The following is a 16056-nucleotide window of genomic DNA, read 5'->3' as shown; positions in this document are numbered from 1 at the left end:
TGTATTTACAGTTCGTCCAATTCTTCTTTTTCCTGTAGACTTATTCAGAGATGAATGAATCTACGTTGGAATCTTGTTATCCCAATTTGTTTTTTGTATCCAGTTTGTCTTGCAGATTCTACTCTGGCTAGTTTGACTGCTTGTCCATTACTCAAAATTTCTTTATGTATTGGCACTATAGGTTGTTAGTTATGATTTCCCAGGTTCTGATTATTTTGGATGTGATATTTTGACGTGCTAATGCTGTCTTATCTTAAGAGAATCTATTTTTTCAGTACAAACTATTTTAAGATTTTTTATGGCTCAAACATTAATAGCATGTATTTCAGCTTGAAATATATGTACTTCCCTAATGAATTAGATTGCTCATATTTGGACACTGGATTTGGAGTCATCTGTGTACCACATAATTTTATTCGATTTTCACCTAATTTCTTCTTTCCTTTTGTAGTCTGGTTAAACTTTATGGGAAGAAAATGTGTGATGCGAAATTTAACTTATTATCCAGCATTATTCTGAGATATATATTGGAGAGTGACCAAGACAAAGTGGAACCTCTAATGTTTGCGGTTATGCAAGATCTACATTTAATAAATAGGATAGCCTTCGTCTTAGCTGGGTTGATTCTAATCCTCTATTTATCAATATGCTTGTTTATTTTTTTACATTTGTGTTCAATTTTTTTACGATGGCCAGATAATGTGAAGAGTGATGCTTTGTCGGCAAATAATTATTTTATTTATTAAGACATGCTAGCTTAGGGAAGTCATAAGATATATCTGGAATAGGGTGGGGCCACGAAAATCCTTATAAACTTATCGATTTTCAATATCTATAAAACCGTACATACAATTATACATACAATTATTCAGAAATCGTGAGATGCGGTCTGGTGTGATGTAGGTTTCAGAAAAACATTTTCTTTATCGTGCCAACGTTTCGATCTTTATTGAGATCATATTCAGGGCTCAAAGTGTTTGTCTTCTGTGTAATTGCACTCTCAACACGACACGCAAGAATGGCACAATTACACATAAGACGAAACTTTGAGCCCTGAAGATGATCTCAATAAAGATCGAAACGTTTTTCTGAAACCTACATCATACCAGACCGCATCTCACGATTTCTGAATAATTATCGATTAACGGTCACTAATCACCACACATTTATACATACAATTTAACTCAATTTAAAATTAAAACTTCATGTGTTTTAAAACCCTGTTATGTGAACTGATATATTTTGTTGGTTTGGGATGGAATAATGTTAATACATTTCTTTTTAATTTGTTTAACTTTGGTTAATATTTTAAATAAACAAGTTAGAATATAGTAAATAGTTTAAGGCTCTTAAAATAAACTACAGTATATTTACTTTTGGTACGGACAGTTTTCTAGACAGATTTGTAGTTGATGGGGAAACATAAAACTTCATATCTTGAAAAATTTACAACACAAAAAGAAAGAATCATTTCCTAGAAAGATCACTGGTCCATATGGTAAATAATGTATGAAATTCGAACCAACACGTACTTGGAAATATATTTCGTTTTGAACAACAAGGTTGATTGTTTTGGATACATCGTTGTATCCATTTCTTAAGGTGAATCCGGTTGCCGAGTTGACAAAATATTCTTATGAAAAGGCGATCGATATTTCCGTCAAACGCCCACTATTTAGCCAAGTCATGAATGAAGGGATAGCGTTTACGTCATTCGGCGCCGTCCCGGAGCCCATGAATTTAATTGTATCCCAAGTAATCAAGTCTCCCTTGGTATGCGGACACGTACGATACTTTTGTTAAATATCCTAACCTTATAAATTCCCATAAACCTTGACTTTGGATTTGACATTGGTTTGCGCTTTTAAAAAAAAATATTTTTCCTTCTACAAGATAGTCACAATACCTAAATACAGGGTGTTCGGCTACTCGTTACAAACTTTGACTGTAGTTTCTACGTCCAAAAGGAACCAAAAGTCCCAATTAACAATGGTCTGAATCTTAACAGTTTTGGAGTTATTTCACTTTTTTTGATTTTTCAAAATTTCACGACCTTGCTTCAAATAAACAAAAAGTAAAAGGTTTTGGACAAATCTGTTGATACCATTGAAAACTACGTTAAATTTCCAATAAGATGTGATCAAAACTAAACTTGTAAATCTTCGTGAAATAAGCGTTTTAGTAGCGAGAACTTTGAAAAATATATATACTATATATATTTTTTTTTAAGTTGAAAAACTTACTATGGTGATTCTAAACTACTATTTCCAAACCTAGAGGCCAACAAATTTCAGAAAACGTACTCCATTCAATACCTTTTTGGTGGTGCAATTACGTTTTTAATTCTTTTTCAATGATGAAGAAATTGATGAAGGAAAGTAAAAAACCGTGGTTGAAGGATTGGTAAGGTGGAAAGATTAATAATAATAAAAAACGTAAGGAAATTTTGAAAGAATTTATTAAACTTTTTTAAATTTTGATTCCAAATACTCTCCACCCTCCGCAATGTATTTTCGACGTGCTGCCATCGCATTAAACCCGCAAAACAAAAAGTAGCCATAGTGTTAACAAAATAGCACAATGATAACTAAAAACATTTTGAATCTTAAAACTCTTTTATTCCGGAAAATATTAATACAATAATTCTTTAATCAAAGTTGCAGTCGTGTTGGTAAATAAATTAACACTTGTACTATATCGGTTTCGAACCAAAATTTAAAAAAAGGTTAATCAATTTATTCAAAATTTCCTTCAGTTTTTTTTTTAATTTTCCACCTTACCATTACGTGGACCACGGTTTTTACCTTTCCTCCATCAATTTCTTAATCTTTGAAAAAATTCCTGGTCTCTAGGTTTAGAAATAGTAGTTTAGATTCACCGTAGTAAATTTTTCAACTATGGAAAGAAAAAGTTTTTTTTTCAAAGTTCTCGGTACTAACACTTATTTCCCGAATGCTTACAAGTTTAGTGTTGATCACATGTTATTGGAAATTTAACGTAGTTTTGAATGTTATCAACGGATTTGTCCACAATTTTTTAATTTTGGAGTTATCATTGTTTATTTGAATCATGTTCGTAAAATCTTCGTGAAAAAATCAGAAAAAGTGGAATAACTCCGAAACTCTTGAAATTCGGACCATAGTTAGTTGGGACTTTTTGGTTCCATTTTGATTGTAGAATCTACGGTCAAAGTTTGTAACACGAGTAGCCGAACAACCTACTTACGTTATATGGTACGGTTAAAACTAATTTATTACTATTTGAATTTTAATTACGATTTTATATAGACACAATCGAATTAGGAGAAAATAGAATTGAAAGATCAAATTTATTTCGGATTCAATATTGTTATTAGAATTTAAATTTTTTTAAAATTCAGTTATTTTCATTTGTTGATAAAAAATTGTAGTTTAACGGCAGTAGCTCAGAAATAGCGTTCAGTAAGCTGGAATTTTTGAAAATTGTGTAAACGTTTGTTTCATTGAAACAAAGGGGGAATTCAGCTTGCTCTAAATTGTTCGGTTTTGTTAAGAAGATCAGACGAAGCGTAAACCATATGTTTATTACATAATGATTTTCCCATTTCCAGTCGTTACGTAGGAATAACCAACCCGATGATTCTTCGTCAAAGTGTCTTGTTATTCTGTGAGTTTCTTCGTGAGAATCAACAACTGTTTCATGGACACGCCACATCCAACGGCCGTCTAAGGTCTCGTCGTAAAATAATGCAGTATGTATATTTATCAATTTGCTAAGGAACCTCGCTTTTCTATGAGCTATGATTACATTCGTGGAAATAGATCCACTGTTTCTCCATCCAATGGCCATTTCGAAACGTCTGAAATGGTGTAAATTCTTAAGGACAATACTGTACCTGTCTAAATAAACTCCTCCCATTTTATAAAGGGCTCTTAGGCCCACTTGAAAACTGATTTTTCTCTGTGAATTATTTCTTTCTATCGATGCAGGAATTTTTATATTCACGAATCTAACGTGTTTCTTTAATCGTTCCCAAGACATTACAGTGTTCCAATACTTACTGCTGTTCAGTGCTGTCATGTTATTGGTATGGATGAATATTTTGCTCGGCATTTGGTACTTGATCGCGGCCAAGAGGACAACAACGTCTACAAAACAAAAAGGCGAATCGATGTAGACGAAATGGACAAAGTTCGGCACGACGTAACACTTCTTGGATCCATTGACATTGTTAAAACCAATAAAATCTAAAGACTCGGAAAATTCTTTACAGGGGGGCTCCTTTTCTACAACATTGGTTTTTGTTGAAAAGAACGTGATGAAAACCAAAAACGCTAAACTGGTCCACAAAGTTAATAGCGCTAACCAAAATATTTTGTTCATTTTACCCACTTTACACAACATAATTTTGGAAATGTGTACTTGTAAATAAAACAACTCGCAATAATATTTTCTTGTTTGTTCGTATGTGTTTTGTTTAATTAAAATAAAATAATGTTCGCACATGTTTAGAATTAATATGTGTCTCAATTAGGTTTTAGATTTGTATTACGAAATTGTTTTGCAAATACCCTCAAGCATGTTACATCTCCATTTGAAAGCATTTTACTTTCGAGAGAGATATATAACGAGGAATATAAGGAACGATAATCGAGTTAATTTAGTATTTAGCTAAATACAATTACATAAATGCTGTAGTTGGTCCGATTAAATCACTATATCATTTTCTCTCACATTTACATATTTCATTCTTAACGATTTTAAGGTGTCTAGATAGCAAACAGCTGTTCTGGACCTATTTATAAATTTAAACACTTCTCAAAATTTCTCGACCATCCTTCGATTGCTTATTACCTATTCAGGACTATATAGGGTGTCCAAGCTAATTCGCCCACCCCATTTTTTTCTTTGCAGTTCTAGATAGGAAAAAAGTATGAATTGAGACTCCCTTCATTTTTCATGTAGTTTGTTCATGTAAGGTCGATTTATTTTTTTCCACTTCGACATAAGTCGAATTCAAATTCTTAATTTTAAATGAGAATCCCATTTTTCGTTTTTTTTTAAACTAGATTTGCTGGCAAGAAAAATGAGCACCGAGTTATTAAAATTGGTCCAATAGAACCGGAGATTGATTTTTTGAAAATAGCCGGAATGCTGTTCTAGTGAGTTAACTCGAAACCACTTTATTTTGCCTTCTACTGCAAATATTTTGAAGAGGAGTGGAAAATCAGACAAAGTAGAGAGAAAAGTTTGAAAGCTTATTAAATTTCCTGCCAAATTCCATAAATTTCGTATTTTGTATCGTTTTTTCTCCTCGGCCAATACCTGATCTTACCCAACTCATTCACCGAAATATCTTGGCTGCCTTACTATCACCTAATCATAACTATTGCTATCTGGGAAAAAAACGGTTAAATAGCAAGTCAAAGGAATGAAGGAACTAACGCTGTTTATTTTTCGTTTCCCGACTCTTGTTGTGACAAGTCTTTTCTTATCTTGGTTAAAAATTTTTTAAACACTGAAATTTCAATTTCTTAAAACTAAAACTTAAATTTCTTATAAAAAGGAAGAAAAACCTCATGAAAATATTACAACAACTGTTCGAAATATCCACCCCGTTAAAATATGTTGAGAATGACAACCCTCATTTGTTGCCAGTCCCTCACGACTAGTGATGGGTTTCAAATCCTCACCGTAAATACTAATATAAAATATGTAAAATATTTGCAGTAGAAGGCAATAGTAACGTGGTTTCAGGTATTGGCCAGGGGGAAAAACGATACAAAATACGAAATTTATGGGATTTGGCAGGAAAGTTAGTAAGCTTTCACACTTTTCTCTCTACTTTTTCTGATTTTCCACTCCTCTTCAAAATATTTGCAGTAGAAGGCAAAATAAAGTGGTTTCGACCTAACTCACTAGAACGCATTACGGATATTTTCAAAAAATCATATCTTCGGTTCTGTTGGACCGATTTTAATAACTCAGTGCTCATTTTTCTCGCCACAAAATCTAATTTCAAATAAAAATGTGAAAAATGGGGATCTCATTTAAAATTACGGATTTGAATTTGACTTATGTCGGGTCGAGGTCGAAAAAATAAATCGACCTACATGAACAAACTACATGAAAAATGAAGGGGGAATCTCAATTCATAATTTTTTCCTATCTAGAACCGCAAAGAGGAAAAAATGGCATTTTTTGAAAATAACCGGAATGCTGTTCTAGTGAGTTTGGTCGAAACCACTTTATTTTGCCTTCTACTGCAAATATTTTGAAGAGGAGTGGAAAATGAGACAAAGTAGAGAGAAAAGTTTGAATGCTTATTAAATTTCCTGCCAAATCCCATATATTTCGTATTTTGTATCTATTTTTCTCCTCGGCCAATACCTGATCTTACCCAACTTAGGTAGGAATTAGCTTGGACACCCTGTATTGTTCCGACTTTTTTTATCGTTGTCTTTTGCTTAGCACTCCTCGCGTGTTGTTCTACCAGGTTTATAAGTTTTTAACATGATTATGGGAGTTTGAAATATTACGGAAAGGTTCTGATCCTACTCGTGCTACTGAGAACTCCTTCCAGCTATTCACTCTCTACGTGTTTCGTCCTGTGTTCCATTTGACCCAGGAAAAAGGCCAGTTTTTTCTACCGTGCACTTACCCAGTCTCATTCTGTACGTGATCTTACCTCAGGCGAGGTCAGTGCTTTGAGCGCAGTATCAGTATAGATTGCAATCTTTTTGCTTTATTTACTAGCCTTTTTATCTCTTGCGTAGAGCCCAATTGCTATGATTTCTGCCTAAAATAACATAGCAAATATTACCATCGGCATTTTATCTTATAATTTCCTTTCATAATGCTTTAATAAAATATTTTATAAATAATTCTACAATTGCTTGGAAAATTAATGGTTAACTTTCATTTTGGTCTATCTTATCAGGAGTTTTTATTATCAATTGTAATTTAGGATTTATAATGATAGATAGTAAGGATTGATTGTCTTTTTATCATCAAGTTCAAAAGGACGTGTTGACATTTCTCGGCTCCACCAGTGTGCGTCTGATTCAAGGTTAGACAGTCATGCACGACAACCAGGTCGTGCGGGTTTAGTATTAATTGACACCTTACGCGCAATAATTTTCTTCTACGGTGGAAATTGGTAATTAAAAATTGTATATTTAGTTGGTTTTGGAATAAATATATAATTCTGTTGGTTATTGGTTGTCAAAAATAACAGTATTTCATACTATAAACAAAGATTTTATGTTACTTAAGTACAGACACTGGGTTAGTGTTTAATGCAGGTTTTGAAAATTTGTTTCATTTTCGCAGATGCTTGTCATGTAAATAAAGCTAAATCCTCAAATCTAATTTATGGATTATATTAAATACTTTTTCCGTCCGTTGTGGACAACGCCCAACACAAATCGTTGATTGAATTCACGTAACACGGGAAATTGCGGAAGAGCTTAGTCTTTACGATTATACCGTTGTTCGTCATCTGGAGCATATGGGTAAATTAAGATGCTCGACAAGTAGGTTCCGCACGAATTAACGAAACCCAAAGAAATCGATGCTTTGAAATTTGCACGCCTCTTGTATTGCGCCACCAAAATGATCCATTTCTCGATTGAATCGTGACGTGCGATAAGAAATAGATTCTGTACGATAGCAGAAGGAGTAAAGGTCAAGGTTGGACAAGGATGAAACGCCAAACCTCTTACCGAAACTAAATCTGTACCCCAAAAAGGTAATGGTGACTGTGTAGTTGAGTACTGCTTGGGTTCGCTTTAATTTTCATGGATTGTGGTGAAACTATCACAGAAGAAAAAATATTGTCAGGAAGTTGACCAAACGCACGCGAAACTGCAACTCTTTGTCCTGCTTTGGTAAACCGTAAGGGGCTGATTCTTCTTCACAATAACGCCTGGCTACATGTCGTAATGTCAACCCTGCGGAAACTTACCGGATAGGAAACCTTACCGTTCCCTCCATATTCACCCGACCTCTTGCCTACATACTTCCACTTTTTTTAAAAGCCATTTTGATCACTTCTTCACTTTGAGGGATAAAATTGTTAGAGAGTGCGGTGAAGCCGAAAACGTCTTCCAAGACTTTATTGTGAGTCGAAATAAAGATTTTTATGTCAGCGGAATAAAACGCTTGCTTACTAAACGTTGGCACAGATGTATGGATTGTGATGAAAAATATGTTGAATAAGTTTTCTTTATTATATAACAATTAAAAATAGTTGTGACTGCCTTTTCAAAGCCTTATTTATTTTGGCACAGCCCAAGAATGGGGCCCATATATTAACTATACAGTACAGTATATAATTGTGAAAATTATTTTGGCCCCTAAGGTTAGCCTGGAAAGTTTACAAATTTTTGTCGAAACTCATCCTCGTATATTTCTCATTAACACTGTATTTCGAATTATAACCTCAGTAATTTTTATTTGTAAAAATATGAGCAATTAATGATCATCTGTTCCAATTCACGGAACTCTTGGGAAGTTGGAATGAATTTTATTTTATTTTCCCCACGTTTTCTGTTGAAGGAAGTCGTGAGGTATTTTTCGAAGAGACGTTTTATTGAACCATCATCTCGTTTAGAGAAAAAAGATTAAAAAAATAATGAAGCTTATTTTTCCTGTTCAATAATATTTAATGTTTTAATAAAAATCGTGTCCATAACTTTTATTACTGAACATTTTTCCTGTAATGTTAGTTAGTTTTAAATGATGCTTACTATTTTTTCTGAGTTTCGCTAATTAGAGAGTTACTAGTAGAAAGGCAGTATTACAGGTCAATTGGTGGCCAGTAATAAGTGGATTATCCGATCTAAATTTCAAAGTTTTACAATCGCTTGAATTTTAAAGATAATTACAATTAATTAAGGTTTTTAGTTGAGATGAAAAAAGTTAATGGCACGAGCGGGATTCGAACCCACGATCTTCGGCTAGATACGCCTATGGGTTGAGATAGGAAGTTGATGTCCGAGTGGATCGAGGTCATGATGACTCAAGTGGTAGAGCAGCGGCGTATCAGCCGAAGATGGGTTCGAATCCCGCTCGTGCCATTAACTTTTTTATCTCAACTAAAAACCTTAATTAATTGTAATGATTTAATTGGTCAAGCGGACCACGAAATTAGTGAATTTAAAGATAATAATTATGAAATTAAAATAAATAATCCATGAACATCTAAAAGTGTTATTTATATGGTACGATAAAGGGGGAAATTACTACACTTTGCTATTGAGATGTTGCCTGAAAATAGACGCTTCCATCCAACTAAGTGTATTTTTGAAGTAAAAATGCCCGTTTTATTGCTGCATTAGTGGATGGAAACGGTGTTGTTTCTTTCATGACAACTCAAGGACAACGTTTATTGAATCGGAAAAATTGTTCTTTGTTACAGCTAGATTGCTTACCTATCGTGTTCTTCTGGCGTTGCGGACAGGCGAGAATTGTGTTCCACATAAATACAATAAAAGAAGCACTAAGATTTTTAAAAGCCCTTGCGAATAAATCAATTAAAATAAATGTTAAGTTATATGTTATTCAAAGAAAAATGTCAGAATTTGACAGTTTTAGACTAAAACTGACCGAATTTGTGTAATGGAGATATATAGTACCGTTTTGGCTCATAAGCTGGGAACTATTTACATAAGCTTCAGAAGGTCGATCTACAGCAATTTATTTCTGAATTACTGTAAACCAGAATTTGTGTTTGCTATGTGCCTGCTATAATCCACTTAATTTATCTGAGGCAATCATCTTGTCTAGGCAACGACTGATCTTGAAATTATTTCAAATGATGATAAACATCACTGTAAAACTCGCTTTCGCTGAAGAAAGAAGACGAAATGGCTCCACTTGTGATTTGCCTCGTGGGTTTGAGATTTACCACGCGTGTTTTGGTGAACTCGTTTTTCATACCGTTTTGTCTTGGCATGGGTAAAATTTTTTCTATATACTCAAAAGTTCGTTATAAGTATACAGATTTGAAAAAGGAAACTAGCTTGATTTGTTCAACGAGAACGACACAATGTTGCGACATTATGAATGAACATGGTTTGGCATAGGCTAAATTCACAAAATCTTGCTCCACCTTCATATTGGCCTGGGTTATGCCACTACAGTATTTGTCTACGGTTTTTGTATTGACGTCACTACCTCAGAAATGAGAATTGTGTAAGTATTTTACATGAATTTTTGATTAGATAAATTAAAACGGGTTTTATGCTCAAATATGTTTACACTACTTCCTTAAAATATCAGATAAGAAACTTTTTTTCTATTGTTACTTTTCCACATTGAGCAAATCGTGTCATTCACTAAAATTGAGAAACATAAAGCACCACAAACCCAAATTTAGAATCGGGACCCGTTCCAAAAAATCTAATGCATCCAACTTATAGTGTTCTGATCAGTTATAACATACATTCGCTCCATGCCATTTACAAGTTTTGAAATAAAAGCCATGCTTCGATAGAATCAATCAAAGCGAGTCATATCCTAGCCAAATTTCGTTTAATTTATGACTACCGGAGATCTTCGTATCGTCAGTTTATAGCCATATAAATGAAGTCAATTGGAATAGTTTTTTATTCTTATACCATTATAGTTTAAAATAAGAGTGTATAGGTGGATAAATTTAATTTTAAAGAATGTTGCCTTTTATTAAAAAAAAATTTGCATAATTTTAATACATTTCCTTTATTTGGTATTTATATTATTATAAACTATAATTAAAGGGCCGGCGATGACCTCAGCTGTTTGTCGGCCGATAAACCTTCCACTATATATATATATTTATTACTCCGAGGAATATTACTCAATTCAAGGGCTACAAATCTATTATTTGTTGATTTTGGACAGAATTTGGAAACATAATTGACTTTATTCATCTACTCTTAATTTAGATTCTCTGTCAGTTTAGGATGTTTTTTTGGGCAGTTGGCCATACTATGGGTATCGTACATCAATTTTGTATCATGCTAAAACAAAAACAAAAAATATTTATTAATTTTCTCAGTCGCAAATTACGTATTTCAATAGGGATGTTATGGCAAATAATAATTTTTTTTTGAAGAAACAAACTTGATATTTTTCGCATACACAAAACATTCAATTCATATGTGTGGGGAGGAAAAAAACTATTTGCCTTTTTTTTATCTTGATCACTCTATTCCATATGCGAGTTAGTTGAGTGGATCAAGATAAAAATAAATTTTAACGACAAAGTAGGGAATAAAATGACAACAATATTATCAATATATGATAATGTAGTGTTTTATTTTTTCATCTTTCATCCATTGACGATGAAACCATCCCACTGATATACATGAAACTTTCCAGAGTTGTATAACCCTTTGACCTGTAATGGAACAAACCTGGCTTCCGCAAATAAATGCAAACCAAAGGTAAAATGAAACGTTAGACTTGCTTTTAGTGATTTCATTCTTATTTTTGTCACTGAGTTTTAATTTATTAAGTGACATAAAATTTTATTTGAATTACCATTGACCTACGAAAGAAGACAAATTTAGATTTCTAACGGTTGAAGTTGAATAAAATCCAGAGGTGTTGTGAATTTTTAATTTTTGTTATATGGGACATCGGTGAAAAAACTGCCCCCGTTTGTTCTACCCCAAAAAATTATATTTTTTTATTGTTATAAAAGTTCGTGTTAAACCTTTTTAAAGGTTGCTTGAAATGAATCCAATTTTTGAAGATATATTTTTTTTGTCCGAGAAGCTCTCAGCACGACTGAACGATGGCCATCCAAGAATCTAAAACGAATGTATTGGATAGTGTTACTCGATCCTAGGAGCACAATTTTAAAACAACTATCGGATAAATATGGTTTTACAAAACGCAATTTCCAGATGGGGTTAAAAATTTCTTTTTTTAATAAGAAAATACCTATAACAAAAAATAAATAGAATTTTACTTTGTGCCTTTGATTTTTTAAATTTTATTATCTTTGTGGTGTTTCTTATTCTTGGAACTAAATGTTCGTACTGAGGGCAATTAATCTTTATAATGGGAATCCAAGGCACCAAGAGAAGATATATAGTTTATTTATGGACTAGGCGAACCCTTAGGGCATAATTTTTCCCCTTACTATGACAACGGGCTGCTCGACATCTTTCTTACACGTAGCAAAGTTGTAAATTTTATAAATATACGTTGATAAAAACTTGAACGGAAGGAGTGAGTATAAGTAGATTAAATGTTTGCGTATTTTTAATTGTGTGTAGATTGGTTAGTACTGTTAAAAATTAAATTTTGAGTTAATTGCATAAATTATAAAAAGTTACATTAAAACTAAATCTTTTTCTGTTTTATTGGTTTATGTAATACGGCTAATAGAATAATTTTTTGATTCTTGAATGGAAAAAGGTGTACATGTTTTAGTATGATTTATCTCAAGTATAGTGCCTTTCAATTTTCCATGACGTAAGGAAAAATCAACAAATCAGCGATGGCATAAGAAAAAGAGAGTCGGTCAGACCAAAAATAAACGCATTTAAATTCTGAATTATCCGAAGATATTTTCCAGATAAATTCTCCTCATCGCGAACCCCCCAACTCGTCCTGTGCTCTGTAAATTTAATCTTGTAGCACCAGTCCAGAATCGCCCGGCTGTCGCGTACACGTGTCAAAATATAAAGTGGGCTTTGAGGGGCCACTTGAAATTGTGTCAACCATGCCTGGCCGTTCCAGGGTCGACAAACAATCACTGGCCTTCTCAATTTCAAACTGAAAAATCAAAATACTGTTGGTTTGCCTATAAAAAATCAAAATATTTTTCATTAACAGTTTAAAAATTCTAACATTTTGTATGCATTCTGTTGAATGTAGACTTAAAATAGACTAGACCTTATAGACTAGACTAGACTATAAAATAAACTAGACCTTAAAATAAAAACGATGGGATTATTCAGGATCCAGCGTTTCTGTGATTTCGCCTTTCTTTTAACCCCTGAAAGAGCTTTATTTAGCAGGATGAGGCAGCAATAAAAAAGGGATTAAGGCAACCTTGACGAGAAAACAGGGCGTGGATAGGTGGGTCTCAACCTTTATTCTCTTTACCCCCTCACGTTCTACTCACTTTTGTAAACAGTTTCACTTTTATTTTAATACAAATGAAAACAGCTCTTTTTTTCTGTGGATTTTCTTTCACAAGAGGACTCGATTTAAAAAGCAGGTAGAGATCATGTTTATGTAGGTCGGGAAGTATTTAAATAATTAACGACTAAATTAAATAATTAATGAGAGAAACTTATCTGTTCTAATTCAAAGTGCTTTTTTATTTTTATATTGTTATGTTATTTTATAAAACAGTTAAATAAAAAAATGCTTCTTGCAAATTTCAAAATGTAAAAAAAGAAAAGTCTGGGCTTTCAGACTTGGAAAAAGAGTGACAATGTGTGATACAAGGACTTGAAGTTAAAATAAACTTAGCCTTTTTCATTATAGCACCAGATTAGTGTCGTTGTGGAAACATATTTCATCCTTCGTTCCTTTTCTTTGTGTACGTCCATGTTCCTTGCAAAAAAATTTCTGCTTGTTTCTCATAGCGTTTGGCAGCTTTGCTGATTTGATTTTTATTAATGTAAACACATTAAAGAAAAGGTTCTAGCTCCAAACTATCATGTCCAGAGGTGCTTGTATGGAACAATGTCCGTTGGTATCTTACTGCATAAAACAATTTACAGTTAAACAATTTAATTTATACAAAGAAGTAATTAAAAATATAAAAAAATGGAAAAATTTCAACCCTGGAGGATCCCAGTCTTTCTTAGATAAAAGTCTGACTGTGACAGTATTGAAAAAACAGGATAAAATATGTATTTATGATTATATCTGGCTGAATTTAATGTATTAAACTAAAACTGTAGTACTAGCTATCCTTATTAAAAATTGATGATTCTAGGATATAAATTTATTTTATACGTACCGATCATTTTGTTCTCCCTGTCCTCGCTGGGTTGTTCTATCAGAATGTTTCGGCATTTCGCCATCTTCAGTGTGTTATTCATTCACGTTATTATTGCCAACTTATGAAGTTAACGTTGTTTTAAGAACAAAAATCTATTACAAAAATCATTACAAACTGTATTGCCAATATAATTTTGAAATACTGGACAAGCTTTTAAATCTTTTTTTTTTTAACGAGGGAGAACTTATGCTTTTAATGGATGTATTAACTTTTTGTGAGATTTCCCTGTAGTCTGCGGCGTGGTGAACATGTGATTTAGTCCTTATCCGTCATTTTTGTTCTGCCTTTCCTCGCTGGGTTGTGAAATACTTGACGACTTTGAAATCTGGTTAAGGAGGGATAATTTATGCTTTTAATTGGATGTATTAATTTTTTGTGAGATTTCTCTGTGGTATGCGGCGTGATGAACATGTGATTTCGTCCTTATCCGCCATTTTTGGTCTGCCTGTCCTCGCTGGGTTGTTCTGTCAGTAACGTTTCAGCATTACGCCATCTTCAGTGTGTTTGTGTGATTCTGTGAAGTCAAGTCTCTTGTACAAATAAAACAAACTTATTGTTCCGGTCGAACTTCGTGATCTAATGACTTTTTCTTTTTAATAATATTGTTATGAATGGAGTAAATTATGTGCATACGTTTCGTCCATTTTTTGTGTTGTGTAGCAATGTGGTGCCTTACATAGTTTTATGTATTGTTGAGCGTTTTCTGTGGGGTGAATCGCCTTGTTTGATCTTCCATCATTGTTCCTAAACGATCTTGTATGCTTTTATATCTGTCTAATTTTTTTGTCCTGTCTGTCCGTTGAATACAATCTCTCAGCGCTCCCATGTTATGGCGTATATGCCATTATTTTTGCAAGTGGATTGGTTTTGTCAATGTTTTGTTTTAGCAGTTTTCCGATTTTGATCGTGGTCTTTAATGCACGGAGGAATCTTATACGTTATATCCAAGTTATATACCAACATTCAAATTCAACTGTTAACAAATTTAATATGAAATATCATAATAAAATTACTGAGACATTCTTAAATATGAAGGGTTTTTTCTTGTTTAAAGAATATATATTTACATATTTATTTTCGTTTCAGGTGGTTCAAGCGAGATGGCATTCTTAATACGCTGTGATCTGTGATTTTCACCATATTAACTAAACCAAAGGTCTGTATTATTTTGTTATTTCATGTTTTATAAATATATTATCATAAATAAATATCTTTTTATAAATAAATGCATTTAATTACTTCAATATTGGCTAGTGTAATTGTTCAACTATTGTATTAAAAAATCTATTTATTTCTCTATTGTCGGTCATTAGTCTGTTTTTTACTATAAAAGTTTCATTTCACTATTAATTCACTGGCAAAAAGCTTTTGTGCATAATAACAACAGTTCTATGTTTGTAATATAAAAGGTGTATTTTAAGTTTAATTTTTTTCTCTTTCTAGTACACATTAAATAAAGGGAAGTTTATTGAGATTGCCTCATAAATGTACTGCACGCTGATTAGTACAGTTTACAAAACTATACAGGGTGTTCTTTTTAGATGGCACTGCTGAATTTCTCTTAAACCAAAAACGCTATAAAAAAAAGTGTTTAGTATTTTTTAATCTAGTTTCAAGTGGACGTTTGACTATTTTCTGAGGGGGCATTTCAAAATCCGTGTCTACGCCAATCATAAACCAGCAACCTCAGGTGAAGAATTGCGGCAAAGGATAGAAAATGCTTCTCAATCCCCTGACTCTATTGCTCTGAGCAAAGGTGGTTAAAAAGAGCAAATATTTGCACCTTTAAGGAAGACAACATGAAATATCATTAATAAATAGCAAACCAATAGCTGTTTTTTTTCAGATTTTCGGCCATAACTTTTTCATTTGACCAAGATAAAATTCAATTGTATTCAGTATAAAAAATCCTTTAAAATGATGTGTAGGGTCGTATTTTGAAATTTAGAAATTGAACTGGGCCAGGGGTACACTGTATAGACTGAAGACAAATCATGGCCTATGGGGTAGCTACAAGAAGAGAATCGGTTTGGCATCGTCTCCGAACTGTCCCACTTGCGATT

General features: G+C 33.0%; 2 protein-coding genes across 18 annotated transcripts in view; one reads left to right on the top strand and one right to left on the bottom strand.

The window, feature by feature from the left end:
- Positions 1–16056, top strand: part of LOC106672937 (kinesin-like protein unc-104) — a 78632-nt gene that overhangs the window by 19978 nt on the left and 42598 nt on the right. For all 17 annotated transcript variants that reach the window (XM_014404759.2, XM_024226311.1, XM_024226310.1 and 14 more), the window contains exon 2: positions 15080–15149. The gene's annotated coding sequence lies outside the window, so the exon portion shown is untranslated. The remainder of the gene's footprint in view (positions 1–15079; positions 15150–16056) is intronic.
- Positions 3306–4468, bottom strand: LOC106672938. Its single transcript, XM_014404774.2, has one exon. The coding sequence runs from the start codon at positions 4381–4383 to the stop codon at positions 3376–3378; it is 1008 nt and encodes a 335-aa protein (XP_014260260.1). The 5' UTR covers positions 4384–4468; the 3' UTR covers positions 3306–3375.

This window comes from Cimex lectularius, unplaced genomic scaffold, assembly GCF_000648675.2.
Source record: "Cimex lectularius strain Harlan isolate CLEC.00 unplaced genomic scaffold, Clec_2.1 scaffold48, whole genome shotgun sequence".
NCBI lineage: Eukaryota > Metazoa > Arthropoda > Insecta > Hemiptera > Cimicidae > Cimex > Cimex lectularius.
Note: the sequence above shows the minus strand (reverse complement) of the source record. Positions and strands in the feature narration are given on the sequence as shown.

Bases quoted from the DNA above. Each gene is read 5' to 3' on its own strand.
- LOC106672938 (XM_014404774.2), bottom strand. From the start codon at position 4,383: ATGTTGTGTAAAGTGGGTAAAATGAACAAAATATTTTGGTTAGCGCTA.